Below are 27,771 nucleotides of genomic sequence, written 5' to 3' on the forward strand. Positions count from 1 at the left end.
GAGCAACTTCTCTGGCAAGGAGACAGTTCTTCAAAAGATCTTTAGCAAAACCTTCTTCCTCCATGTAGGTTTTCCCCCAGCTCATCACCAGCCCAGGCTAGCTGCAGCATTATCCGGAAAAGGGTAGCCTGCTTCTGCGACCCCAGCTAAAGTCAAATTCTCATTAATTTCCCCTTTTGCTTAATCTGAGCAGAAACTGGCTGCCATGCAAACCTAGGCAACTCCACGAAAGCATTTTCTAATAGGGTTAGTGTTTTTCTTCATGTCGACAGAATTCCAAGTTGTTGCTATGTCACATATGCTAAAATAGAATGCTTTACAGAGAGATCATTCTTGATTTCATTAGCAATAACTTTTCTCCAGGATTTTTTTTTCTTTTAAAAACACAGATCCTTTGCTAGTCTCTAATTTGTATTTCCTGAATGAGGATACAATGTAATTTACTCACATGCATCACTATATTTTTTTAAGAGCAAAGAGATGCAATGTCACAGGGATGTGACTATATCACAGCTAGGCAGACAGTCAAAGTGGCAGATACATCTTAATGCTCCAAAGATAAACTTCTTTTTAATGTAAATATTCTGAGCAATAGTGAAATGGCAGGGTGGGGATAAGAAGTGAAAACTATTTTCTAAATAAAATGGTTTTTTTTTGTTTGTTTTTTGTTTTTTGTTTTTTTGTTTTTTAAAAAGGCTAACACCTGCTATAATAGACCGACCATCTGGACAGCATGCAAATCTGCAGTGGATGTAAAAATAAATTATTAATATCTCCTTAAATTTTCTGAACAACAATTTATGAAAACTTATATATTCAAAAATGATTCTTTTTTAAAAACTCAACAGGAATGCATCTAGAAAGTAAAATACTTGCAACATACTTTAAGACAACGCAGTGGAAGTTTCTAGAGACAGAAAGATGATTTTTTTTTTTAATACCATAAGCAGAGTTTGACCTTTATGATGCCAGTTAATTCTTAGCACTATGGGTTATTAGTGAACATTTTAAAACAATCAAATTTATTCTTAGAGCTGTTTCCTTTTTTTTTAAGAGCTGCACCCGTGGCATGTGGAAGTTTCTAAGCTAAGGGTTGAATCAGAGCTGCAGCTGCCAGCCTACATGACAGCCACACCAAATCCTGCACCACAGCTTGTGGCAATGCTGGATCCTTATCCAGCTGAGTGAGGCCAGGGATTGAACATGCATCCTCAGGGAGACAATGTTAGGTCCTTAACCTGCTGAGCCACAACAGGAACTTAGAGCTGTTTCAGTGTCACATTCATCATAATGTTGAGGGAAATGGGACATATCAGTATACTTAGGAGATACAGCAAGTTATGCAAGATGAAAGAACAAGATCCAGAAATCTGGTGTATAACACTGCCTATAGTTAACAATACTGAATTCTACACTTAAAAATTTGATAAGATAGAACCTGCAGTTCTCTTGTGGTGCAATGGGTTAAGGATCCAGCATTTGCACTGCAGTGGCTTGGGTAACTGTTGTGGTGTGGGTTTGATCCCTGGCCTGGGAGGCCACAGGTGCAGCTAAAAAAAGGGAAAAACTGACAGATCCCATGTTGTGCTCTTTTTCATGATAAAAAATTTTTAAAAGACTGAAATGTAACAGATAACACAATAATTTCAAAAATAGGTTAGACCACCCACAAGCTGTTTAGCCCTCATACAGGACCCACCAACCACCACAATGTGCCAGGTTCAACATGGAGTGGGTACCATGGTGGCAATACTTCCAGTAACTGCCTTATAATGCTCTTTCAAATTAAAACTTTGGCTGTTAGTGAGAGGAGTGAAAAGATCACAGCATGGCACTATAGCATTTACCCTTATTGTCAAATCCATTAAAAAGGAAAATTTAATAGTTCAATTATTATTCAATTTAATTTAAAAAATCATGCTTGACTATGCAACAGTAAACCCAGAAACCACACTCAGGGCCTGGCTATCAGAGTTCTTGATAATTCTTCCAGTTCAATAGGCTTGAATATTATCAAAAGACTCTACTCTGTGTCCTGCTATGTCAATAATTATTCTCTGGAACAATCCTCTAGGATCTAGGATTAATTCAAAAATAGTATATCATTATTACAAATATCTCAAAAAGAGATATGTTAAAGAATATGTGTTTGCTAAAGTTATCCAAACACACTGAGCAGATAAATTGGCACAAGACTGCAATTTCACTCAATACCATTTTAAATTGCAAGATGAAATATAAAGAAGTGGAATCCGCAAGTTAATTCCAACAAGGATGGCTTCAGAGCCACCTTTCATGAGCTGTGCTGTCACAGGTCCCCAAAGTACGGCTGTGACAGAAGAGGGTGACCGTGGGCCACAAAGGCTAAAGAAATTTCACAAACACTTTACAAAGAAGAGATTTAAACATAAACAGCACAGTCATAGCTGATGGAAGCAATTGCAACAGTGAGCAATGCAGCAATCAGAAATGGAATGTTTCAATTTGAACAAAAGGCCTTAGGAAACATTTAGTGCTTATTGCACAATTGCTACAGAGTTAGTTACTATTTGGATATGGTCTGCTGACTCTGAATTACCCAGCCCTTTTTTACTTTATGAGTCTGCTACAGAAAAGATGTCTCATTGTTGGTTTGTTGTATGGAATAGATGTAATTGTATTCCTTCCTGGTATTAAAAAAATCATAGAAATTCACAATTTGATGCAACTTAATGGTCCTCTGGTCAAGTCTCCTATTCTACCTGTTCAAGCTTGATCATCTTAAAAATCAATACTTGTTATATAAAGAACTTGATCACTTGCCTGAGAATTTTTACACTTCTGGGTGGATCAATAATCACTGATAGAATTTAGTCACTTCCCCTATCTTAAACAAATACATGGCAAAAAATAAAGAATTCTCTTTCTGCTAACTTTATTTTAATCCCAGGTGGAAGGGAGTACCTGTTTGAAATAAATTCTTGTTGAATGTACTCAGTTCTAGCATCAACCAACTCTTATAGCGATTATTAACATCTTTCACAAGGTAAAGCGCACACATTCCCATCATGTTAAAGGGCTTTCAAATTACCTTAAGGTAAAGTGTTTCTAGTCTCAATTTTGAGTGCTTCACATTTCTGCAGGTCCCCCCCCCCCTCCCGCCACTGGCATCATTTAAGTACATCTACATAAAAATGAATTTCCTTTGACAGCCATTAGTTTTCGACAAAATTCAAACACCCAAACATTTAGCCCACAGTTTATAATGGGTAGTTTCAGTTTTTGATATCAAGCCCTCTGTGTGTGGGCATGCACATGTACGTGCTTGGTGAGGGATGAGGGAAAGATAATCCTTTTGTGTTTGCAGCACATGGATATAACCTGGAGTAGACTTAACTGTGCTAACCAGCTACTCTTATTTCATACTTCATTTAATACATATTTGAATCAGACCATCACTTACATCTTAATAGGTAACATCACCTTACCATTTGGATATCAAATTAGGGCATGTTATATGATTATGATTGACTACATGGTCTCATAGAGTAGAAAATTTAAGATGTATAAGCCCAATAGCCTAGACTCTAGATGTCTAGTCTACATGAAACCAGTCCCTTTGAGTTAAAAAATAGCTGAGTATCTCTCTGATTATGTTTCTACTTTTCTGAGGTGTTTAGAGCCTATAGCCCATTTGATTAGTCATAGGCATGCTAGCTAAGTCTTCCATTGCTTTCTCAGCTAATGTAAATTAAGGTCATATAAAAGTCCCCTTTCTTTTGAGGTCCAAAATGCTATGTGGTAGGTTATGCTGCAATAATAATGGTAGGCTTAAGCCTAAAGCTAGTCCTGGGAAGAGTAAAAATAATAATAATAATAAAATAAAATTAGACTGAGAAGCTTTTCAGGAAAATACTCCATTTGTATGCGTGTGGGGGTAAGTTGGAGGGGGTAAGACATTTGAGCTGTTAGTTGAAAGGTCTTCCATTTACCCATATTATCTCTATCTAAAGTCCTCTCATTCTGGTAATTTCTTAGGTATTATGGTGACATTTTATACTCTGTTTCCACCTTCCAAAGGAGTGTACCCTGTCCAGTTGATGTGAAACAGGTGTCACCAATAATCAAAGGGAAACCATGGTTCTGCAGGTCTGTGTCTCCCAAGAAATACTTAAGGGGTGATAATTTTCCACTGTGGTTCTCCTGTGCCTTTATCTCCCTGAGCTGTGTCTCTCCCACACCTTCTTACACAAGACTCTGTCCTCTAAACGTTCCTCTCTAAACCTCTTGACAAAAATCAAGATTGTCCAAATAATAGCATTTTCAAGAACAATTTCTCTATACCCAAACCAGTTGAACGCTGATAAACATATCCTCTCTTCCTCAAAGAACATAAAACATGCCCAATCTCAATATACCTTTAGAGACTTCCCAAGCCCTGCATTCCTGAATAAAGGGTTATGCTAATGATGTTCTGGTTGACTTCCTTCAATTCTATAGGATGGTATTTAGCTGCAACAAGCTGGCAACATAATCATTTATTTTAAATGTGTGCCTGCCTTTTGGCCCTTCTTTTAATTAAAAACATTTCCTTAAAGTTTTAAAATTAAAAAAAAAATACTTTTTGGCACATTAATCAAATATATATTTTTTTACATTATAACATATCTGATTTCACTAGCTAGAATCTGCAAAACTCACCTCTTCAGGCTCAATCAGTTTAAATTCCATGCCTCTCCCAGTCCAGGCGATGAAATGAGAATTTGAAGGATCATCCAAAAGAGCTACCAAAAACTGCCAGAGCTGAAGTGATCCCCGCCGCTGATAGGTGGGTCCTTCCCGATACATTCCTGGCTCTTGTTTTATGTCTCCTAAATTAAAAAAAAAAAATTAAGTTCCTATTATTAGCAATATTATGACATTTATGTAAAATTTATATTAAACCAACTACTAAAATGTCTAAACCATAACCACTTTAAGGGTTTCTATGAAATATATTGTTACCATTAAATAGGGATTTAAAACAGATAAAAGGTTAGAGTTCCTGCTGTGACACAATGGGATTGGAGGTGTCCTGGGAGCGCATGGATGCAGGTTCAAGTCCTGGCACAGTGGATTGAGGATCTGGTGTTGCCGCAGTTGCGGCTTGGATCTGATCCCTGGTCCAGGAACTCCATGTGCCTCGGGGCAGCCAAAAAGGAAAAAAAAATTTTAAAAATTAAAGAACTAGTCTTTGTTTATTAAAAAAAAATAGATAAAAGGTTGAATATAAACCAGGCATCTCCAAACATATAGACAACTATATATAACATAGAAGGGTCAATATAAATGCACACAGGGCAGAATAAATCCATGGATGTCAATTATAAAAATTTTGCACCTCTGTTTTTTCTTTAGATACTATTTTAAAAACTATAGTGTCTAATTATTCTTCTTTGCTTAATCGTTAATGCCATCACTTACTGCCCTAAGCAATGATGAAGAGGGATAAATCAGTTTTTAGCTCTGGGTGTTTTATTGGCACAGATTAAATTCTACAATCTACAATATGTAAATACCTCATTGATCCGCACATGACAAACTACTGAAAATTTTAATGCAACTATTTCAAAGCAAATTTAATAGCATCTTATATTCTATTAGTTAAGTAATCTGCACTTCATATAAAGTAGGAAAATATCATGGGTAATTCAGGGCATACTGGATTACCAACATACCATCTTTCTTCTACACCTTCACATTGGCACGGTGGTAACTATGCTTTCTCATCTGACAGCAAATGAAAATTCTCTCACTTTTCTTTATCTCTTGTTTGTATTGTACTCATTTGAATTTACTTGCTCTTTTAGTAAAAGTCCAATTTAAAAATGTATATACAAATAAAAATGTATATACCAGAGCTTTTTGTAAATCTCTATTTTTAAACAAGAGGTTTTTTTTGGTAACATTTATTTGCTAGTCACATAAAATACGAAAATCTAGTAAGTAGCAATACCAAAACAAAACAAAAAACCCACAAATCAGTCTCATAACTACAGATTACCTATTTCTATGTCCAGCAAACCATCTCAAAAGTATGTGGAACTGCTCACATGGGGGATTGAATGTCTAGGGCCCTACAAGCAGATCACTATTCATGCATGAATTTCTCTCCTCCTCTAAAGAAACAATTCAGATAGAATATATTGAAGCTGATCAATTCACACTAAGTGTGAATTATAAAACAGTCCAAATCACAAGCTTTTAAAAAATGTTCCTTTGGTCAGGAGACAGAAATATACCTCTTTAAATAATTAAAGAAAGAACAAGACTTTAAAAACCTAAACCAAAATAAAATTGTTCACTCAATAGTTGCTAAAAAGCATGTTGTTGGAGTTCCTGTCGTGGCGCAGTGGTTAACGAATCTGACTAGGAACCATGAGGTTGCGGGTTCAGTCCCTGCCCTTGCTCAGTGGGTTAAACGATCCGGCGTTGCCGTGAGCTGTGGTGTAGGTTGCAGACACAGCTAGGATCCAGCGTTGCTGTGGCTCTGGCATAGGCCGGTGGCTACATCTCCGATTCGACCCCTAGCCTGGGAACCTCCATATGCCATGGGAGTGGCCCAAGAAATAGCAAAAAGACAAGAAAAATAAATAAATAAAAAGCATGTTGTTTTGGTCTGAGTTATATAATGCTCAAGTGTCTCTTCATATTGATTTCAAAGACAGTTTTATTTATCTCAGTTTTTCCTTCTGAATTTTACAATTTTCATGGTGGTAACTGAGCAATTACTCAGACAGAGTGAAACACATTTTCTAACCTCTAGATTGCGCCTGCCTATAAATATCACTGATCATACTAGTCTTGTGCAATGAAAAAAAATAAATAAATAACCCTTTCTTTCTTCTATTCTTTCTCTATTAGTTATAAAATGTAAACCTAATATTAGTTGCTAAAAAACACTTTCTTAGTATAAAACTGAGGATAATTTTAAAAAGCAATGGGAAAAAAATAATCAGAACAGTTTCCACAAACATGAGTGTGACTTTGACTTTCCCCAGTTAGATTATATCATAATCCTGCCTAGAGTTTTAAGCTATTTTTCTTCCTTTTATGCCAATACTAATTGCTACGATTCCTTAAAATGTTAAGCTCATGAAGGTCATTCCAAAAGTAGACTTTCTGCTTTATCTTAAGAGAAAAAGCTGGATTTTAAGAATTTGGATGCTCTGCTAATAATGGCACTAAATAAAAGAACATAGACCACATCTCTGAAACTCAAAGGTTAAAAATAACATCTTTTAGAGAATAAGGCTGTAAAGATGATCTGTATTGGACTTTACCCCTGTGCCCTTGGCATGAACTGAGCAATTTAAAGGGAGACCAAGGAAACAGATCTTCCCAAAACATATCATCTCTTCTGAGAAGTCTAAGAGAAGCAAAAATCTCAGAAACCAGTATTCTTCAAGCAACTAATTAGAGATTGAGAAGCAATCTGAGCATGCACCACTTTGCTGTTTAAATAATGACAATTAAAAACTCCTGAGAGCTACCAAGTCATTACAACTGTGATCCCCAAAGTTTGTGCAATCAGCTAATCAGAGGGCCCCTGCTCATTTCCTGTTAAACAATCAAAGCAGGAAATATGGAGACCATCCTGAAGAACCACAGAGTCAATTAACTTTTCCCTTTTTACCCAAGCCTCCTTGAAGATGCCGACTTCTGCCACCTTTGTCAAGCAAAGAAGATTCTGACTTGACATCTCTTTTTACCATGTGGGAGTGGCATTTTCATTTCTATTGCCATACCAAGTGTTATTAAAAAGCAATGTTTCCCCAACTCCATTTGAAGCGATGGCAAAGCCATGTCGCATAGGAATGAACATGTTCCCAGGAAAAAAACAGAAAAGAAAGACTCACAATCACTAACTAAATGGGCAGCTATGTTGTTCCCGTGTTCCATAATGCATCACTTCATGAACAATAAAAGGAAAAGAGGCTGCATTAGTCATCTGTGCATCCACAGTAACATGCTTTCTGCTCTGCTTCATTAATTATGGGATCAGCTTTCAGTAAATCTCAAACAACAAGCTGCCTGTGCTCAGCCAGGCAATGGAAGGGGCCCTAGTCCTCTACATAAAGCTCAGTAAGAATGATACTCTATTTCTAAAAAGGGGTTCGCTTATAGGACAAAAGAAAAAAGCTTCTTACATGGGCTAAGGAAAGGAAACTTATAAGAATTAAGGGTGAGTGAGACTGGAATATATCATAAGTGATGGGCATAAAAATCTTTAACTAGCAAGGGGAACTTTTCAGGAGAGGCAGAGGTGAGCTCTCCACTCCCTCTTAGAAAAATCGAAACCTGGACACAATGAAAAACCTACCATCGAATTTCTCTGGGACAACACAGGTGTCATCATAAAATTGCCTGGGGCCCTTTTCAAACATGCAACCTGTTGGGTGGAAAGGATACATTTATTCATGACAGAAATAAAGCTCACAATTCAAAATATAAGCATTAATGGAGACATGGAGGTAGAAAAGCCCTCCTCCACTTTTCCACTCCATGACCTTGGACACACTTAACCTCTGTGCCTCAGTTTCCTCATCTGAAAAATGGGGATGCTAATAAACCATCTACCTTATAGAATTGTTGTGAGGATTACATGATTTAATAGATGCAACTTTAGAACACTGCCTAGCATTTAGTAATATATGAGAGTTAGCTATTTATATTATTACTAACTCAAGCACAGAGGTCATATAAAAACACTGGAAAACCGGAGATTTGTAACATATCATCTCCTTTTCCATTTTCTTCCCAGTTTCAGTTTTTACTCAGATGAGAGGGAATGTTACTGAATTTCCTTTGCATTATTATCCTGATGAACTGAAATAGTTTACCCCCTCACTTGTTTGAGAAATACTTAGCTAGGTAAACCTGCTCATGTTTTCATTTTCAATAGCCAAGGCACCTAAAAAAACAAAAACAAACAAAAAACTTTCCTTTTTGTTATAACAGCACTAAGTCCACAGAAAAAATGCCTAATACATTGACAGCTTTTCACAAACATTTTCTCCCCCAAATATCCTCGCCTGTGGGATCTTCATTTAATTGCTGTTATCTTTACTCACCAGGAATAAATTTCATATAGTTTGGTCACAGTTTTATACCTCAGATGTATTGGTCTCAGTGGTATGTACATAATATTAACCATAGCAACAATAATTACATTGCATTTGTGCAAAATTTTTGGGCTCAAGTATCTGAATTTGCCATCTCATTATACTATCCTTTAAACATGGAGATGTACTTCTATTAATGTCATATATACAAAACAATCAATATTGAAGAATGGATCTAAGTCATTTCACTGAAGATATATAGTATTTATTTCAGGACCATGCACAGAATTCCAAAAATACTTTAAAGGGGAGTCTTTCCAGATAAAATCATTTTTATTCATCACTATTGTATCCATTAGAATAAAACATTCCCTCCATGGTTACCATAATGCATCCACAACAAAAACTCCTTCTCTAGGCCTCTCATGTGAAAGTCTATTCTTAACAATTCCTTGTTCCAATATGTAAAATCCAGGATATTTACAGATGAGTTCATTTAAATCTACCACGTTTTATTTCAAAAGAATGACTTAGGTCTCTAAAGCAAAACTGAACATTCCTCAAAGATCTATTTCAGTAGAGAACAGTAAGGTGAGTGATCTATAAAGCACATGTTCTTTTTTAAAAGGATGTGGTTGTTGGCAAAAAAAGGGACACAGAAATCCACTTTTCAGCTGTTTATGTGCACAGGACTCATGTTAACAACCCAAATACAAGACATCATGACCTAAAAAGTCTTCCTTTTACTTGAAAAAAAAAAGTTTGAAAATACTGGTTTAGTAGACCTAAGGGATTTTCTTCATATAGTATAGTGGTTATGTGACAGCATTTTTAGGTATTTACAAGAATCTCGGTGATGGAAAACTTAACTTCTGTTCTGCTGGGATGAGCCAGGAAGCCTTCTTGCCTCATATAAATGGAGTGGCAGCTAGGCACTTCTGAAAGAGAAAACAACAGTGGTCAAAGAGAAGCGTGGGCTGAAAATGTGCTGTTATCAGAGAAAAGAATGAGGAATGGAGAGTAACAGAAACTGACACGGGTCTCCTGAGGGAACTTTTCAACACATAGTTATCACAGCCGGCAGGGGCCACGTAAAAAATGTGTGGATGAAAAGCATATCATGGTAAACACTGAGTCTCATGAACAAGCATGTGAATTCAAAGGTTTACCCACACCATCCTTACTAAAAGAAAAGTTGGCTCCACCAGCAGCCCCACATAAATGTAATTATATCCGCAAAACAGTGTCATGAGTCAAAAGATGTCTCAGGACATTTTTGGAATAAATTTGTATATCCAATGGCATCCAAAGCAAAGATCAATAAAAGGCTCATTCAGAGTTTACTTAATGAACACTGGATAAAAATGATTATAAAGACACAAAAATGTTCTCTCTCTTAAAATGACTCTGGCCTATTAAGGTGACTGCTATTTTTTTCCTTCCGATAGAAACATGACTTGGTTTTTCGTTTTGTTAAGCATGCAGGTCCTATTCAAAGGCAGTGAGGCTATAAAAGAGAAATTCAACAATCTTACAGCAAACAGCATTGTTACCCTAAGAACAAGGCATTGCCTATGTGACCAAGTTAACTCATCCCTGAGAAAATAAGCTTGGTTAATGGTTAAACTTGAGTCACAGTGATGGCTGTGCTATCTAATGTGTTTAGCAGCTTAGATATGGGGGAAAGCAAAGAAATCTAGATTAGGAGACAGAAGATTAAAATCCAAGTCCTCATTTACTACTAATAAAGCTACACGACTTTAGATAAGCCCATTTTGTGTCTAAATTTATAAGAAATAAAGGGCTGGGTCAGAGCTTATCTAAGTCTATTATAGTCCCAAGTTCTTTGATGCTGAATATAGATGTTTACTCACATAACCAAGGTCAACTCGTGGTGAAGACAGTGAAGTTTCAACCTCAAGGCCCTCCACTTACAAAAGTCCATTTTCTTTTTCTTGTAGAAGTTTCCCCAAATTTTATGTTTTAGATATCAAAAACCTAGACCCAACCCTGTATATGATATATTAATATATTAATATATACAGGTTCAATACGAATGTATAAACATGTGATTAAGGTGATTCTATCTTCTGTATTACTAAAGTTTTTAAAAGAACACATACAAAAATAACTATAAAATAATATCACAATTGTGCTATTTAATACAAGAGTACATCCTTCTTTCCACCACTTGCAGTAAGCACGTGACTTCTGAACAAGTAGTAATACTTAAATGAATTGGAATTCAAAGGGTCTTATCTCTTTTTAACTATCCACCTGTAGACTTTCATGCTATAAGAGATTATGAGCACTCTTTAGCTTAAAAGTCATTCCTTCTTGGTCTGGAAACTTCCATTTTTAAAGTCCATCTGATTTTCTAAAAATTTGCCTAGTGAAGAATGTCAACCAAAATATGAGATGTTATTTCACAGAAAAAACATCTATCTTACATGATTTTAGTCAAAAGTATCTTAATGTCAATCCTAATCACAAGAACATTGAAAAATATGTAGGAATCAAGAGCTTACAAACGGAAAACAGTGTAAAACTCTTTATGAAGTATTTTATTATGTAATGCTCTCTCTACATTTTATGTAGTATACAATTCTGACCCAACAAAAGGTAAGGTTAAACCTTGTTTTCTGACTTCAGTGATTATAATAGGGCTGCAACGGAGTTGATCTTCTGGGTTACCAAATAATTAGCAATCCATTTTTTTCCCAACTTCTTAACCAGTGGTACTTCAAATGAATTTTTAATGTTATTTTGATCTATAGCCAAGGCATAAGTTCTCTCATGCAGCTGAGCCTGAAAGAGAGAGTGGTAATGACTCTGCCATCAGTTCAGCAGCTGCTTAGAGGCAAGCATTTTGCTGTACTGATGTTGACACCCTGCCACAAAATACTTTTACTGACTGCTGCCCAGCTGGAGTGTGGCTGTAAAAACAGCTGGCTGGCTCTGGAAGCAGCTAGAGGAAACGTATAGGTTAAATTCTATTATATATAAGTGTGACTAAATGAAGTCTTTCCTCCCAAGAGAGTAGGAAAAAAAGGAAACGCAAGCAGTTCTGAGAAACCCGCTACTCAAAGTGGAAGGAACAGCTTATAAAAGTACTCTAACCTAATACAAAATAAGCTTAATCCTGGAAGGCTAGACATTTGACATCAAAGATAAGATTCCATGGATAATTTCACTAATACTCAGATGTTTAATGAATTGGCTTATTTTACATTTTTTTGTTGTACTTTAATTCTTCATCATTTCTACTTATTAATCTATGATACTTAAAGATACTTTTTTTAAAATTCACAGTAAATTAATGATATATAAGAAGTCTTAAAGCCAGAACCTCCACTATATTCCAAAGACCCGATTTATGGTCTAAGTTCTTAAGAAAAAAATCCACTAAACAGCAATTTAGGGGAAAAAATGCATATGTGAAGATATATTTGTATTTATGCCAGCTCTTAATGCTATTTATTACACCCTAGAGTAAATAAAATTAACATCTAGTTCTTGAAATTGATGCACTTGGTTAACATTGTTTAAATCCAGTCTATCTTTAAAATCAGTGTCCTTTACACAGATCAGAGAAGCCTGAAAAAATATGGCTAAGAGGAGTTTATTCCCCTAAAGTAACTAAAGTCATGTTATCCTAAAGTGATATCAGTTAATTTATGACTATCAGAGTGGGTCAGACTCTAATCAAATTGCAGAAACATTTCCAAAGTGATTATTCAATCAAATGACTAACATGGTTAATTAGGAGCCATAAACATTGCTCTGAAGTTCATCAAAGTAATGACTTGCCCAGAAAAATTACTGCTAATTAAATTGCCTGCTGCTTTCATTTCTACCTTATCTAATAAAAAAATCCAACCAATGAAGTTTGGCATTACATCTTAACTTTTGCTAAACGCTCAACTCAGAGCCAAACTAGCTAAGTAAGAGGCAACTTCAAAGGCAAATCAATGTTTTGTGGCAGAGAATGGAGGTATTCCATACGTATTCACTTAACGTTTATTTATGAAATAAAACTGACATAATTCAGCAACAACAACAAGCTGAAGTTTAACCTATGCATAAATGTTAGGATGGCAGCCTATTTACACTGTCCTAATGTGGGTCCATAGGTTATAATCTTAGGATCATTAGGACAGCACAGTCATTACCAAGTGTACCATGTCATCTGGTTTTGAATCATCATTCAAGATTTTGAATCTCAGTTCTGGTATTTTGTGGGAGGATGACATTTTATTAGTTAACATCTCTAATTCTCAACCTCCATCCGTGAAATGGGAATAATCCTGATTTCCTTCAAAGGGTTGTTGGAAGACCATAAGGGGTGAGCCAGGCAGCATTTTGCCCAGTATCAGCAAACAGCGAGAATTTGATCTAAAGTGCTTATTATTAACAACAGAATCTATTTTTAAGTGAACCTCACAAGTATTTAAACTGCATGAACCACAGCACTTAAAACTAGAAAAATTATTTATCAAAATTATTTTTCTACCCTTAATTTGTATCTATTGAAATGGTTAACACTACTTATTAGCATAATTATTCAGTAATATTCTTCACAAATCTATTACCTATTATATTTAAAATATACTGATTTTAAAATTCACTATACATTCATGATTTTCAAGGTTTAAGCAAGAAGCTCCATTATCTTTTCAAAATATTTGGAGGTCCCTCTTTTGAGCTTCTTTTTGCAGCACTACCCCCTGATATTTGGTACTAAATGACCTTAGTTTAAAAAGTTTTAAATTTAATCTGTAAACTTAATTATGTAAATTTAATTTAGGATAAAGGATTTTTTTTTATTTTAAAACCTATGGATCAAAGAGTTCTACAAGTGACATTAAGTATGGGGCAAAATCAGCCTGCAGAAACTAAACTGCCTATAATTTGTCACAGACGAGTTTATGGTGATGAAAGCTGATCCAATATACTGCAAAAATTCAAAGCAGCAAAGCACTGCTGCATTTTAATGCACTAGTCACTGTAGGGGAAGTTAAGTGTAAACTAACACACTCTCAAACTACCTGATTTGATTAATCTTCACCTTTGGTAACACTGTTCAAATTTCCTCTAAATTAAGATGTGCTGGTATGAAGCCTAAAAATTGGTTTTTCTGTTTTTTGACTTGCATTTTAAACCTGTGATGCGAAATAAAATACTGATTTGGGAGGGTTTACCAAAGGTCTGACTATAAAGTGCAGTTTTGGATTTGCTAGACAGTTCTCTGATTTGCATATGTGCCACCCTGAAGTACAGAATGAAGGTTCCTCTTCAGGGCATGGTTTGCCTAAAGTTTGTAGGAGCTACAACAGGCCAGAGCAGAGAGAAACTATTTGTCACCATTGTATGAGACACCCCTACAATTTGCTGAAACTGTCATCAAATAGAGTACAAACTTGGAAATACTTCAGATTATAAACTCTAAACAAGGGAGAAAAACACCTTGCTTTCATTTGAGACTTCTAGTTAAATTCCTATAGAAATAATCAGTGTGATAATTAAGCATTCAAATCTCTGAGAGTAAACGAGAAATCACAGTAAAAAAGAGAAATCACAGTAAAAGACCTGTAAGTTCAATCTTGTATTTTAATGTGATTGTGCTTTCATGTGAGTGTGCAATGCAAAGATGGATTGAATACACACCTGACTAACTCCCTGAGGAGGTGGTGTAACAAAATCAAGTCCACTTATATGCTGACAGAAAGCTTGGCACATTAAAAGTTCAAGGCTAAGGAGTTCCTGCTGTGGCACAGTGGGTTAAGAAGCTGACTGCAGCGGCTGGGGTTGCTGCATGGGTGCAGGTCCAATCTCCAGCCCAGTGCAGTGGGTTAAAGGATTTAGCACTGCCACAGCTTGCAGCTGAGGCTCAGAATCAATCCCAACCTCCATACGCCCATTAAAAAAAGGCCAAGGCTAAAATAAGTGTGTGGATATACATCTGAAATTCACAGGTACTTGGTGAAAAGTGTGTGTGTGTATATATTTCAATGTATACATGGGAGTTAAAGCTAGCTTTTCAAAAACATTTATGTAATATCTAAAGAAATACTGAGCTGTACCAAGAACTAATGACATCAATCCCACTGAAGAAAAATGAGCATTATGACAAATGTTGCCTCTAAGTTTTATCTGTCTCAACGCTTAATTTTTTTTTTCTTCTCATTTCCTGGCAAACTCACAGTTTAATCCAAAGGTTTTCCTATGTGCATAAACAACACAAGCTGCATGAAGACATATTTAAATGCAAACATATTCACATACATACTAGGGTAGCATCTTTTTGCTCTGCATTTCCACTTGCCACATGAATAGATTTCATGGAGCTAGTCAAGAAAACTATATTTTAGGGGTGCCTGTCAGTAGTAACGAACCCAACTAGTATCCATGAGGATTCGTTCAGTCCCTGGCCCTGCTTGGTGGGTTAACGATATGGTGATGCCGTGAGCAATGGTCTAGGTTGCAGATGCTGCTCGGATCCTATATTGCTGTCTGTGGCATAGGCCAGCGGCTGCAGGTCCAATCTGACCCCTAGCCTGGGAATTTCCATGTGACATGGGCGCGGCCCCTAAAAAAAAAAAACAAAAAAAACCCTATATTTTATAAAGTTTTCTGAAAAGAATGCTACTGCGAGGATTTTTTTTTTAATAATCTTTCTATTACAGAACAAACCTAAAAGTAATTCAACATAAGGCTCAGTATTAGTATGTCTGAATTTACTTGAGGAAGAAAGCAAGTATGAAGGCAAAAGAGTCAAATTTAATAAGACCTATTCATCATCAGTCAAAAAAGCTCTAGGTGAATATAACATCTTAGTGAACCTCAAATGAAGAAGGCAGAAAAGCTGCAAGTGGCTGAAATCTTAAGAGAGCAATGGCTTTAGTATTACCTCATTCACACTTAGATGGGCGCTTTCTCCTTAGGATTTTTGTTAAACTGTGGATACAAATAATGTAAAATCTGCAGATATTTCTTCTACCACAGCTCAGATGTACCGAACTACTGTTGACAGACTTTGAGGACATAAAGAGAACTATGTTAGTCTTTGTATGCCTAGAATAGTGTTTGCAAAACTCTAAAGAAAAAAAAGGCACACAGTTATCTGCATTCACATGCTTTCAAAACTTAAAAGCTACGTAACCTGAAACAACAGTATGGAATTTTACCTAAGAAGCCAGAAACTTCTCTTGTAAGCATCTGGGTTTTGGGGGAACAGTATTCTACACAAATCACAACCACATTTAAACAGGGTTAGCTTATTAGGATCTAGTCGGCTCACAATTTTACAAGCCTGTGGAGGTTTTATTAAGTTTGAGTTCAAAATAAAGTTGAAATGATCAGAAACATAAGCTCAAATGTAATTTTGATTATTTATTAGATATTATTGTACTCCAACAATTAACAGAAGTTTAAAAGAAAATATGAGAAAAGATGCCATTAGTTGCCAAAACAGGCCGCAAAAAAATTCTGAAGTGAGATAAGTTTTAATGATGAGCTTCAGTGCTAAATTGCTCCCTTTCTGTAACCTACGTGATTTGAAACAAACACATCATGAATCACTTTGCCCTCTCACTTTCATTTCTCCTTGGATCACCAAAATATTCAGATGATTTATTCTACTTGCTTTGAACATGAATAATATTAGTAACAAGTTCAGTATGACTGTTTCGTTATGTCAGAAAGAGCGTAAGAGTATAGTATCTTTGTTTCACTATGTCAGAAACAGTGTAATAGTATAGTATCTTTGTTGGCCATGCATAATGATTGTTTTAACCTAAGAATATCTTACTTTGCCCTAGCCTTTAGGATCAAAGTGTATTTGTAAATATTAGAAATAATAGTGGCATTTTATTCAAGGAGTAGCAAGAGTCTTTGAGGAAACTTCTAGAAATTAACATAAAACCATACCAACAGAAATCCTTATTATAATTACCTGGAACCCTAATATTTTATTAGTAATTTTACAGTCATATTTAATTCTTATAAAAACATGAAAGATATAGGGGTTTATTTATCGCCTTCTATGAATGAGGAAACAGGATAAAAGAGGTAATAAAACACACTTCAAATGACACTAATAGTAAGTAGGTATCAGGTCCAGGATTCAGTATAATGTTTCCAGTGTCCTACAAAGTGGGTGGTTTTATTTTTTAATGCTAAAAATAACAAAAACATGTGGATGGAAACAGTGCACTGTGAGGGCCCAAACACTGAAAAGAAGGGTGAGCAGAATGAAATGTCCAAAGATACTTTTCTAAATGTAAGAGAATAGTAAATAAATCATAATGACACATGCATGTCATTCTTTCAGTTGTGCCTTGTTTTGTTTTTTACATGTTATCTATGAATAGCTATCCTTGTAAAATTTTTCATGATTGTATGAGAGACAATTAATAGAAAATCTACACACATGATAAAAACAATAATCATCTATTTAATCTGACAGAAATTCCTGGAATGGGTTTCAATTAAGTTATGCATATTTTAGGTAAAAATATTTTATGAAATAAAAAACTCCCATTCCTCTAAACTATTAAGTCACTTATTTAGAAACAGCCATTAAATGCAGAAAAATTTTTCTATAGTGACATTGTAAACTGAAAAATATATCTTCAAATATATACTTTGAAAAAATAAATATTATTTTCTCTTTCTTGTTCACATTTATGAAACACAGATACACAGGGGAAAATATCCAAATGTGCATCCTTAAACTGTCTCATTTAATTGCAAATCTTAGTTGCATATACGAAAATAGTTGTATGCTCATTTCATCCATTTGCAATGAGTAGTTCTGGGCCTAAGCATCCTGGGTGTTTTCTTTAAAAAGAAACTAAAAATCCCACCCTAAAAAAGCACGGTTACCCTTCCTATTCTAATTCCCTTCTTTCATGCTAGTACAACTCACAAGCAGATTATCCCTCCCTTCCCCCTTTCCTGCCTGTAAAATCCAAGTTAGACAAACACTGTGTGGCTGAAATGACATATTTGAATGGAATTCAGACCACCAGTTCCTGTTTATGTTTCTGATTTGAGAATGTTGTCTTCTCATTCACTATACATTAGGAACACTGCAAGGCCATAAATAGTGTCAGGTTACATGCAGGCAAGGACCAATAAGCATTAATCATTACTTCCAGTCAACTGGCAAAAGCAGCAGCTGATGGAACACTACACCCTTCAGCTCTGTATAAATGGACATTCCAGAGAGTAAGAGTGCGTGTGTGTGTGTGCGCATGTGCACGCGCACGTGTGTGCATCTCTGTCCTTTCAGTCTCCATTTTATGAATGAAACTCCAGGCTCTATAGAGTCCATTCATGGAAGAGAAATGCTTACAGGGCTCTGCCCCTCGGGATCAATCAGTCATGGGTAAAACTGATATGATTGGTTTAAGACAGCTTTCAGCCTTCCATTACTGACTTAAAATGCAGTCCCTGTCCGTTTGACCTGTGTTAATGCATAAAGAGTAAATCCAGACCGTAGTCTCATTTCTCAAATCAAATCACTAGACAATGCCGCTTACTGTAACTGTAGATTTAGAGTATATTTAAGTATTTCTTAGAAAAAATGATCTAGTACACCAAAGTACTGTTTTGGGAGATTTGCTATTTTAACTCAGAACTGAATAAAGAAAACTCATAGGAGATCCATTAAGCAACAAAAAGCAAAGTCAAACTGTGAGGCCAATCCATGACCTCTATTATAATAACAAAATCAATTAAGAAGACATCCCTGTCACTTTCCACAATTGAAACACCTAAAAATCAGAGATTAAGCGATCTAGATTAAGCGATCACTGGCTGAGGAAAAGAAAATTATCTTTGGATGTTAGAGAAATAGATAAGATGTTAACATTTTCTAAAAGATCAATAAATAGCTCATTCCTTTAAATCCCCAAGTGATTCTCCATTTGAAATTCTTGGAGCGATAGTTTTAAAGTTAAGAGGGAAAAAATGAGCTGCCATGTTTCAAGAAAAAAAAATGTAACCATAAGCAAATGATGTTTAGTAATGGAGTAGGGCCAAGGCTTGGCCTTTGGGAGTGTTAAATATCAGGTACAAAAAGCCAAAGTTCATGAAACTATAATCATCACTACGTTGGAAATTACTAAAGATGGTAATGCTTAAAAATATCTGGAGTTTTTAGCAGGGAAAATGCTATTTATGAGTGATTAGGGGAATGATTTGTAGAGAGTCCATCCAATACCAAACACCGTTAAAATATATAATGGGTTTTATCAGCCATCTGTAACTTGGTCCTTGACTCCAGAGGGAAGAAAATACTTCTCTCTTCCAGTGAACTGAAGCCACACTGGGTTTTGCTGAATCAACAATCCCTGAATATATCTCTAAACAATTTGTCATGGGATCTTTACTATGCCTATAGAAGAAGGAATGAGAGGAAATGGGGAAAATGCATGGTCTTTGGTTTTAAACATATGTAGGATTATCTGTCTGTGGCTTTATGACAATTTAATATTTACCTTCTAATTTCTAAGATCTGACAAGTAAAATGGTAGGGAATAAATAAAGATACCACCATATTTAACTCTAAACTAAAATTAAAAGTACTTGACATAGCCAGGTGGGGAGAGGATAAAAAATCCTATAATCTGCCATCCAAAGAAAATATGGAATTGGGCAGACCACTGAAGCATCCATGTATAATTATTAATTCCTAAATAACATTCTTTTTTCGAGGCTTTAAAAAAATTCAGTATTCTTTTAATAATTGTTTTTTAAGATGATTCAAAGACATGTAAGTAAAATTGATAAAGTAAAGCTGAATATTTCTAAATGTTATATTCATATTTTTAAAAATTAAAGTTATAATTATCAATCATGGGGCCCTCTATTTTGTTTTTGGTGGGGTTTTTTTTGTCTTTTTTCTCTCTATCTTAGGGCTGCATCCTCGGCATATGGAGGTTCCCAGGCTAGGGGTTTAATCAGAGCTGTAGCTGCTAGCCTCTGCCGCAGCCACGGCCAAGTCAGATCCAAGCCTTGTCTGTGACCTACACCACAGCTCACAGCAACGCCGGATCTGTAACCCACTGAGGGAAACCAGGGATTGAACCCACAACCTCATGGCTCCTAGTCGGATTCGTTTCCACTGCGCATGACAAGAAATCCTGGGGCCTTCTATTTAGGAAATGATGAAGCAAGTTTAGTCTGGGCCTGGAAGTTGAAAATAAGTATCAGCAGCCCTTACTCTCTGCTCCATCCAACTTTAATTAGCATTTTTTTCAACAGTTTCCTTTTGTAATGCTTTCATTCCTTGAACTTCTTGAATAATATTTTCGGTTGTTTGCTTACATATAACTCAGCTATTCGGAAAGCATGTAAGAATATTTATTATAAAATATACATGAGGTCAATATCTCTTATATTTTCTCCTCTTGTAAATAATGTCATTAAAAAATAATATACTCTGATGACAGAATTTCTGATATTATTACAGCAATAGTAGTAACAATCATAATAGTAACAGTTTAGATATTAACAACTGAGTAAATTTAGCCTGAATTTTGCTTTTTTGTTTTTTCAATCTTGTGCAAGTTGAGCCAGGTGTTTGAGGCCGTGACAAATCATCTCCAAACACAGAAAGCACTAGTTATTCATCTTTCCATGTGGCTGCAAAATATAATTGTTTTTCTTGCTTTATTATCCACCAATTGCATCCTATAGCTTTCACTTTAAATGCATATTATAAATTCTGCAAGGGGAGTCCCAAGCAATGCTTACTAAGAGCAGCAGTAGCAATTACTTCACCACTTTCTCTACTCTTTAAGATGAGTACCCACCAACACAGCAAAACACAGAAAAAGATTTACAACATAAAAAATCTTCTCTTGCCATTTCAGAAACCCAAGAGTGTTTAACTCTTACGACTAAGGCCAGCTTGGGCCTCTGTGTATACCAGATAAGTGTGTCAGATCCAACAGGTGAAAGTCAAACGTATTCCTATCTTTAAAATACTTAACATGAGGTTGGTATTTATTCTGCAGTTACTTCATCATTTCTCTGCTTACACAGAATTTTTCTACATGTGAAGGATAGATAATTATTCTCTAAATTTAAAGGTCTGTGTACTGGCTTTCATCAAACTCCCAAGGTGATGATGAAGTATACATGGAGACTTGGAAAAGGTTGCTTGGATCAAAAAGGAATGGGTTTAAAAATGGAAGTTCAAAAAGGCCCATGTGTTGTGTGTGCCTGAACAATTGTTCACTATTAAATATGTTGTGAATATAAGAAAAGAGAGAGAGAAAAAGACCTATTTTATTTTTCCAAATGTGCTTACATTTCTTTATATATTGCAGTCCTTTATAAGCTTTCTGCTGAAAAATGGATTTGGCTGACAAATTTTAAAAATGTTTCTTCTAGTTAATTTTAAGCCAACAAGTTATCAAGGATTTTAACAAAGAAAGAAAAGAAGGCTCAGATAAATTCAAGGTGCATATAATCAAAGAATTTTAGAGCTAGAAAGGCCATTGATTTGCTACTTTTCCTTGTAATCATCATTCAGCCTTTTCCCGAAGAACTATTAGGAAAAGTCACTTCTTTGACAATCTCAACTTTTAATGCTATTTATGGTGTATTTTTAAAAAGGAAATACAATGCATTTTAATCCTATAAAACATTCAAGGGTCTATATTTTCTTATCTTACAACACTGAGCACCTAATAATTAGAATAAAATTTGGGGACTGCCTAATAAGAAACAAACACCCTTGAATTAAGAAAGACACATTTTTTTGTGTGTGCCTTTTTTTTTTTTTTGCCATTTCTTGGTCCGCTCCCACGGCATATGGAGGTTCCCAGGCTAGGGGTCCAATCAGAGCTGTAGCCGCCGGCCTACACCAGAGCCACAGCAACATGGGATCCGAGCTATATCTGCAACCTACACCACAGCTCACGGCAACACTGGATCCTTAACCCACTGAGCAAGGCCAGGGATCGAACCTGCAACCTCATGGTTCCTAGTCGGATTTGTTAACCACTGAGCCACAATGGAAACTCCAAGAAAAGCACATTTTAGATTTTAATGCAGAAGCTTTTATTGCCCTAGATCATGTAGAGCTTTTAAAAAAACATAGAAGAACACTTAGTTTAAGAATTAGAAAAGATGCTCAATAATATATTTAACAAGTTGCGAACTAAAGTATTTTATTTTGGACAATTACATAGAAAGACAGACTGTGAAACCATGCACTAAGAGAAGAACAAGAAAAACTTGGTTCCAATTTTAGCTGTTTCACAAAATACCTGTGTACCTGGTAGTAAGTTAACTTGAACGAGCCCAGGACATTTTATTTGTATAATTGGGGCATAAAGAAGAAATCTGATCTAGATGATCCCCAAGACCTTTCATGAGTTTAAAGATTTATGATTCCATGCAACAGCTATTTGTGTCAATTTCCCAATTTAAAATAATACTAACATTTGCTATCATATGAACCTGACATGCCTCCAAATTGAAAGATCTCATCAGTACCAGCAAGAATAATGGCTCTAAAAAAACACAATTACAAATACAGGAATATTTTCTTCAGAAAACTTCATCTTAGCTTTCTCCCCTCCCCTCTATGTCTACTTCTCCTCCCTCGAAACTCCAATATACACTTTCTCCCATTTTCTCATTTCAGAAACCTTCTTCATGTCCCTGAAAGTTCTCTTTTCCCTCTTCATCCCCAGTTCCTAGATTAAACTGCTGTACCGCTTGGCCAGGGTGCATCTCTTAAACTAATTACAGTAAGAGAATAGGCTCTGAGGGTTAAAAACACCTTATTAATTAATTAACCCTTCCAATCAACTCTTACGATGTTTAATACACATCAATGTACAAAGGAACATAATAGCATTAAATGGTGTGACTGCAACCACAGCGTAGACATGAACCTGAAACCTACCCAGTAGCCTATTAATTCTCCTCCATCTCTAAGGCTGTCCCAGAAACAAATGAGAACAAATTCAAGTTTGCGACAACTGAGACTACAGTGTCATCCTTTACTTGGCACCACTTACAGGCCTGATGTGATTAATTTAGACACTTTCCTTTTTCAACACTAAATTGGTTGATATTTTATAATACTCTGATTAGAAAAGAAGTACATAAGCATTATTGAAATAAAAGCCCTTAAAGACAAAATAGATATTGCCTATAATATCACCACATATATAACCACATTATTTCTGTATGGGTCTTACTTTGCATCGGTCAGGTCTCACATCATTTTTTTTTTAACTTAATAGTCTCATTTCATTAAATATTTGTTAAAAATCTGACTTCTAATGACTGCATTATATTTCTGTTATAGATAGTCATGACTTATATTACAATTCAATTACTCTATAATATCCCCCCAAAAAATTAATCATTGTGTTTCCCATTCTTTAAGATAATTTCCTGTGAGTGAAAACACATCATCAAAGCAAGTGAACATTGTGTGCAGATATTTTCTTGAGTCAAACTTAGCTTCATGTACCCACTACCTTCCCTAAAAGAACTACCCTAAGCTATCTAAAAACAAAAGACCATCAAATAACACATACAACTCTAATATGTTCTTATATCTACAATATTTACCTCATTCTGAATCTGCAAAATCTCAGATGCAAGCATAAAAAATGGGAAAAGAACCATGATTTTATGAAAGTGGAGAGCTGCATACAACACTCCACAAGGAGCACTCAACACATATTCAACTCTTTATGTAGTCGTTTGGCCACAGGGGGAAAAAAGAGGATTCAGGAAAAACCAACCAAGAAAAAAACCTGTGTCCTGCCTTGGGCAGTGTCATGTGACCAGAGAAACAGAGAAGGAAAACAACTATGCTAGATGAGAACTGACTATCACAACATAATCACGATCACACTGTACTCGTTCACCACACTGGCCCCCATATCAATTTTTTATCTCCTTAGTGTCTTCTATTTCAAGTTTTTTCCCCTTTTCCCAAATAAAAATTTCTACTCTACCAACATAATATTTTGCAATTTTTAGCTTAAATACTCAGCAATTGAAATTGCATTCCTGTAATTATAATTATAACTAATAGATCTTCCATTTCCCATGTCATAATTAATGTCAGGTTTTATTAGAGCATAATCATGCTGCCTTTTCACTTACAAAGCTTCTTTTATTTTCACAACATTTATGTTGTACTGAATTAAGCAATAAAGGGTTCTAGAGACCTTCTAAAAGGACAACCTTTGGATCACAGATGCTGAGGAAACGGACTATGAAACACTTTTTGCACTGCTTTTAAATCACATAAAGTATTTTCTAATGCTAGTTGTTCAGCATCAACAAGTGAACCAAGAACACAATGATTCACTGATAAATACATTAGATTTTCTAAAAAGGTTATTTAATGAGCTCTCAGCAAGGATGAAAGAACTAATGACAACAAAACAAAATATCTGGAGATCATACCTGTTGACGGCAATATATGACGTATACAGATGTGTCAACTTAATTGCTGCAATTTGATGGCCAGTAAAACATATTTTGAAATGCACAGATTAATTTTTTATTGGCCCTGGTTACACAGTTACCACAGTTTTTGAGACCACATCCAACCAGAAGATACAACTTCTGGAAACAACTTTACTATTTAGTATTCAAGCAAAACTGAACTGTTATCTTACTGGCAATATTGAAATTAGAATTCAAAGGTGTTGTACAACTTTAACAATCTGAAATATAGTTTAAAATGGAGAAATTAACATAAATGAACAGATTTTCAAATAGTAAACCAATACTCTACAAGTCATTTGCAAGGTACAGGGTAACTTACAGAAGAGATGCCTTATGTATACCTTTAAAATAGGACACTGGACCATTATGGACTGAATGCTCGTGTCCCCCAGAATTCATTGTGAAGCCCTAATGCCCAATGTGATAGTATTTGTGAGTGGGGTGGGGCTTTTTTTTTGTCTTTTTGCCATTTCTTAGGCCACTCCCGCGGAGGTTCACAGGCTAGGGGTCGAATCGGAGCTGTAGCCACCAGCCTACGCCAGAGCCACAGCAACACTGGATCTGAGCCACGTCTGCAACCTACACCACAGCTCACGGCATCACCGGATCGTTAACCCACTGAGCAAGGGCAGGGATCAAACCCGCAACCTCATGGTTCTTAGTTGGATTCTTTAACCACTGCACCAGGACGGGAACTCCATGGGGTGGGGCTTTGAGAGGTAATTAGGGTAAGATTAGGTCACGAGCGTAGGGCTCCCATGATGGAATTAGTGTCCTTATAAGAAGAGGAAGACAGACCATAGCTCTCTCTCTCTTTCTGCGACATGAAGGCACAACAAGTAACTGGCCATTTGCAAACCAGGAAGAGAGCCCTCACCAGGAAATGAAGCTGCTGGCACCTTGACCTTGGACTTTCCAGCCTATAGAATTGTGACAGTCAAAGGTCTGGTGTTTAAGCTTTCCATTTCATAGTATTTTATTATAGTAGTCTGAGCCAAGGCACGGACTATGACTATGAAAAATGCCTGAATCTGTGCTTCTGAGGGTCAGACTGACTCTAAACTTCATTTTACCTATGGCCCACGTATAACAGAATGAAATCACAAAGCACCAGTTCCTATTTTTTGCCCTAACTGGATTATACAAATCTTCTTCTTGTTTGCTTCACATCTCAAATTATACAACTTCAATAACATGTTACATATAATTTTATATATAATATAAATATGGGAAGATATATGTGTGTGTGTGTGTGTGTGTGTGTGTGTGTGTATACATACACATGGCAAACCACGAAATCAAGAACCAAGAACATGGTTTCTCATACATCCTCAGTAACATGTTACATATAATTTTACATATAACATAAATATCAGAAGAGAGAGATATATATATGTATGTGTATGTATACATACACATGGCAAACCACGAAATCAAGAACCAAAACTATGGTTTCCAAGATCATCTTACTGAGATTATACATATAAAAACATTTCAAGAAAACACAAATAAAATTTTTTTAAAATGCTATGTCCTATGAGTCCTTTTGAACCAATTACTTGGGCTATTTTAAATGATTTCCATGTAAAGTTTCCTGAAGTCATAGTGAATTCAAAAAACTGTACGGCATATTAAAATGTAGTTTAGAGAATAAGGATAACATTACTTATCAGGATTCGAAATGTACAGAGAAAAGTGAATCTTATCTGCAATAAAGCCCATTGTAGCACAGGATTCTAAATTGTACATGTAAATCATAGACAAGTGTAAAATGTTCTAAACTGTAACAACTATAATAGAAGATAAAAGGTTCTAAACTATGACCATCCTGAAATGGTCTCCAAATTAAAGGGCCTGGGACAAGCACTCAAATAAAGGCCCTCAGATCAAACTCTTAAATTTCTTAAATTATAAACCAGCTAGAAATAAAGATGTCCTCTCCTTCTAATCCTTGAAAATATAACAACATAACAACCTGGAAGACTGGGTCAAATCTAGAATGTGGGCAAATCTCCGATTAGCACTGAACAAAGATGGTATGGAGCCAGTTTTCAGTCTTCACACCCTACCCAGCCCAGCCCTCCTCCTGCCTCTCTTCCCTCCTCCTGCCTCTCTTCCTATCCTCAACCCCATGATGTTCCATGACAGGAGAGCCTCACACACTAAGCATATGGACACAATCAAGCTCCATCCTCATCCTCCCATAAACAGCTGCCCATGACCTCCTTGGACCTAAAGGTACACACAGGAGCAAGTACTCTGCCTTCAGGAAACTAAGCCTGGGATGAACCTGCTCAGGACATGGAAGTGGACTCGAGGCTGGTCAGGCAAGGAAAATGGGTCTTGGGTAGCTGGTGCACTTTCTAGAAGCAGAGGCACAGCCTCTCAGTGGGCAATTCCTCTTAGTTTTTTGAACCTCTTGTCCAGTGAGGAAGAGTGGCCAGAGGGAGACTATCAGTTGTCAGATTCCTTCTTACTGAGCTTTAAGGTCGCTTTGTGATAAAACAGGCAACTTTATGCAAGTAGGAAATGTAAGACCAGGAAACAATGTTCTTTTGCCAAGTCGAAGTGAGAGAGAAACTCAGCAGAGTTGTGCCTAGAGAAGCACTAGTTCTTTCATAAAGGACATCCCTAACTTTGCATCCAAATGAAAGGCACACATTTGTCAAATATTTCCATGTCCACAACCATCTATTGGTCATGATTACAATAATGTTAATATTGTGCAGGTACCTGGTGTCCTCCTTATAAGCATTAGATTTGTTTGTTTATTTGTCTTTGTTTGTATCTTTTTAGGGCTGCCCCTGCAGCATATGGAAGTTCCCAGGCCAGGGGTTGAATCGGAGCTTCAGTGCTGGCCTACACCACTGCCATAGCAACCTGGAATCCAAGCCATGTCTGCGACCTACACCACAGCTCATGGCAACACCAGATCCTTAACCCACCGAGCAAGGCCAGGGATCAAACCCACATCCTCATGGATACTAATTGGGTTCATTACCACTGAGCCATGACAGGAACCCCCACATTAGTTTTCATTTCATATTTCTTTCCAAAATTCCTGAGATGTCTAAAAAGCAGGTGACCTGAATTTGAGAGCACAGATGAGGTGCTTAATTTTTCTAAGGTCTCATGGTTAAACATGGGTAATATTAACATTAGACATAAGTGCGCCTTACTTTCAGCA

At 36.1% G+C, this 27,771-nt stretch overlaps 1 protein-coding gene across 6 annotated transcripts in view; it reads right to left on the minus strand.

Annotated features, from left to right (window-relative positions):
* Positions 1–27,771, minus strand: part of ETV1 (ETS variant transcription factor 1) — a 96,100-nt gene that overhangs the window by 9,619 nt on the left and 58,710 nt on the right. For all 6 annotated transcript variants that reach the window (XM_047752736.1, XM_047752735.1, XM_047752737.1 and 3 more), the window contains 3 exons: positions 9,953–10,021; positions 8,342–8,410; positions 4,681–4,850 (listed from right to left, as the gene is read on the minus strand). In XM_047752736.1, coding sequence (XP_047608692.1) covers positions 4,681–4,850; positions 8,342–8,410; positions 9,953–10,021 — 308 coding nt within the window. The remainder of the gene's footprint in view (positions 1–4,680; positions 4,851–8,341; positions 8,411–9,952; positions 10,022–27,771) is intronic.

The sequence above is a fragment of the Phacochoerus africanus genome, chromosome 11 (genome assembly GCF_016906955.1).
Source record: "Phacochoerus africanus isolate WHEZ1 chromosome 11, ROS_Pafr_v1, whole genome shotgun sequence".
Classification (NCBI taxonomy): domain Eukaryota; kingdom Metazoa; phylum Chordata; class Mammalia; order Artiodactyla; family Suidae; genus Phacochoerus; species Phacochoerus africanus.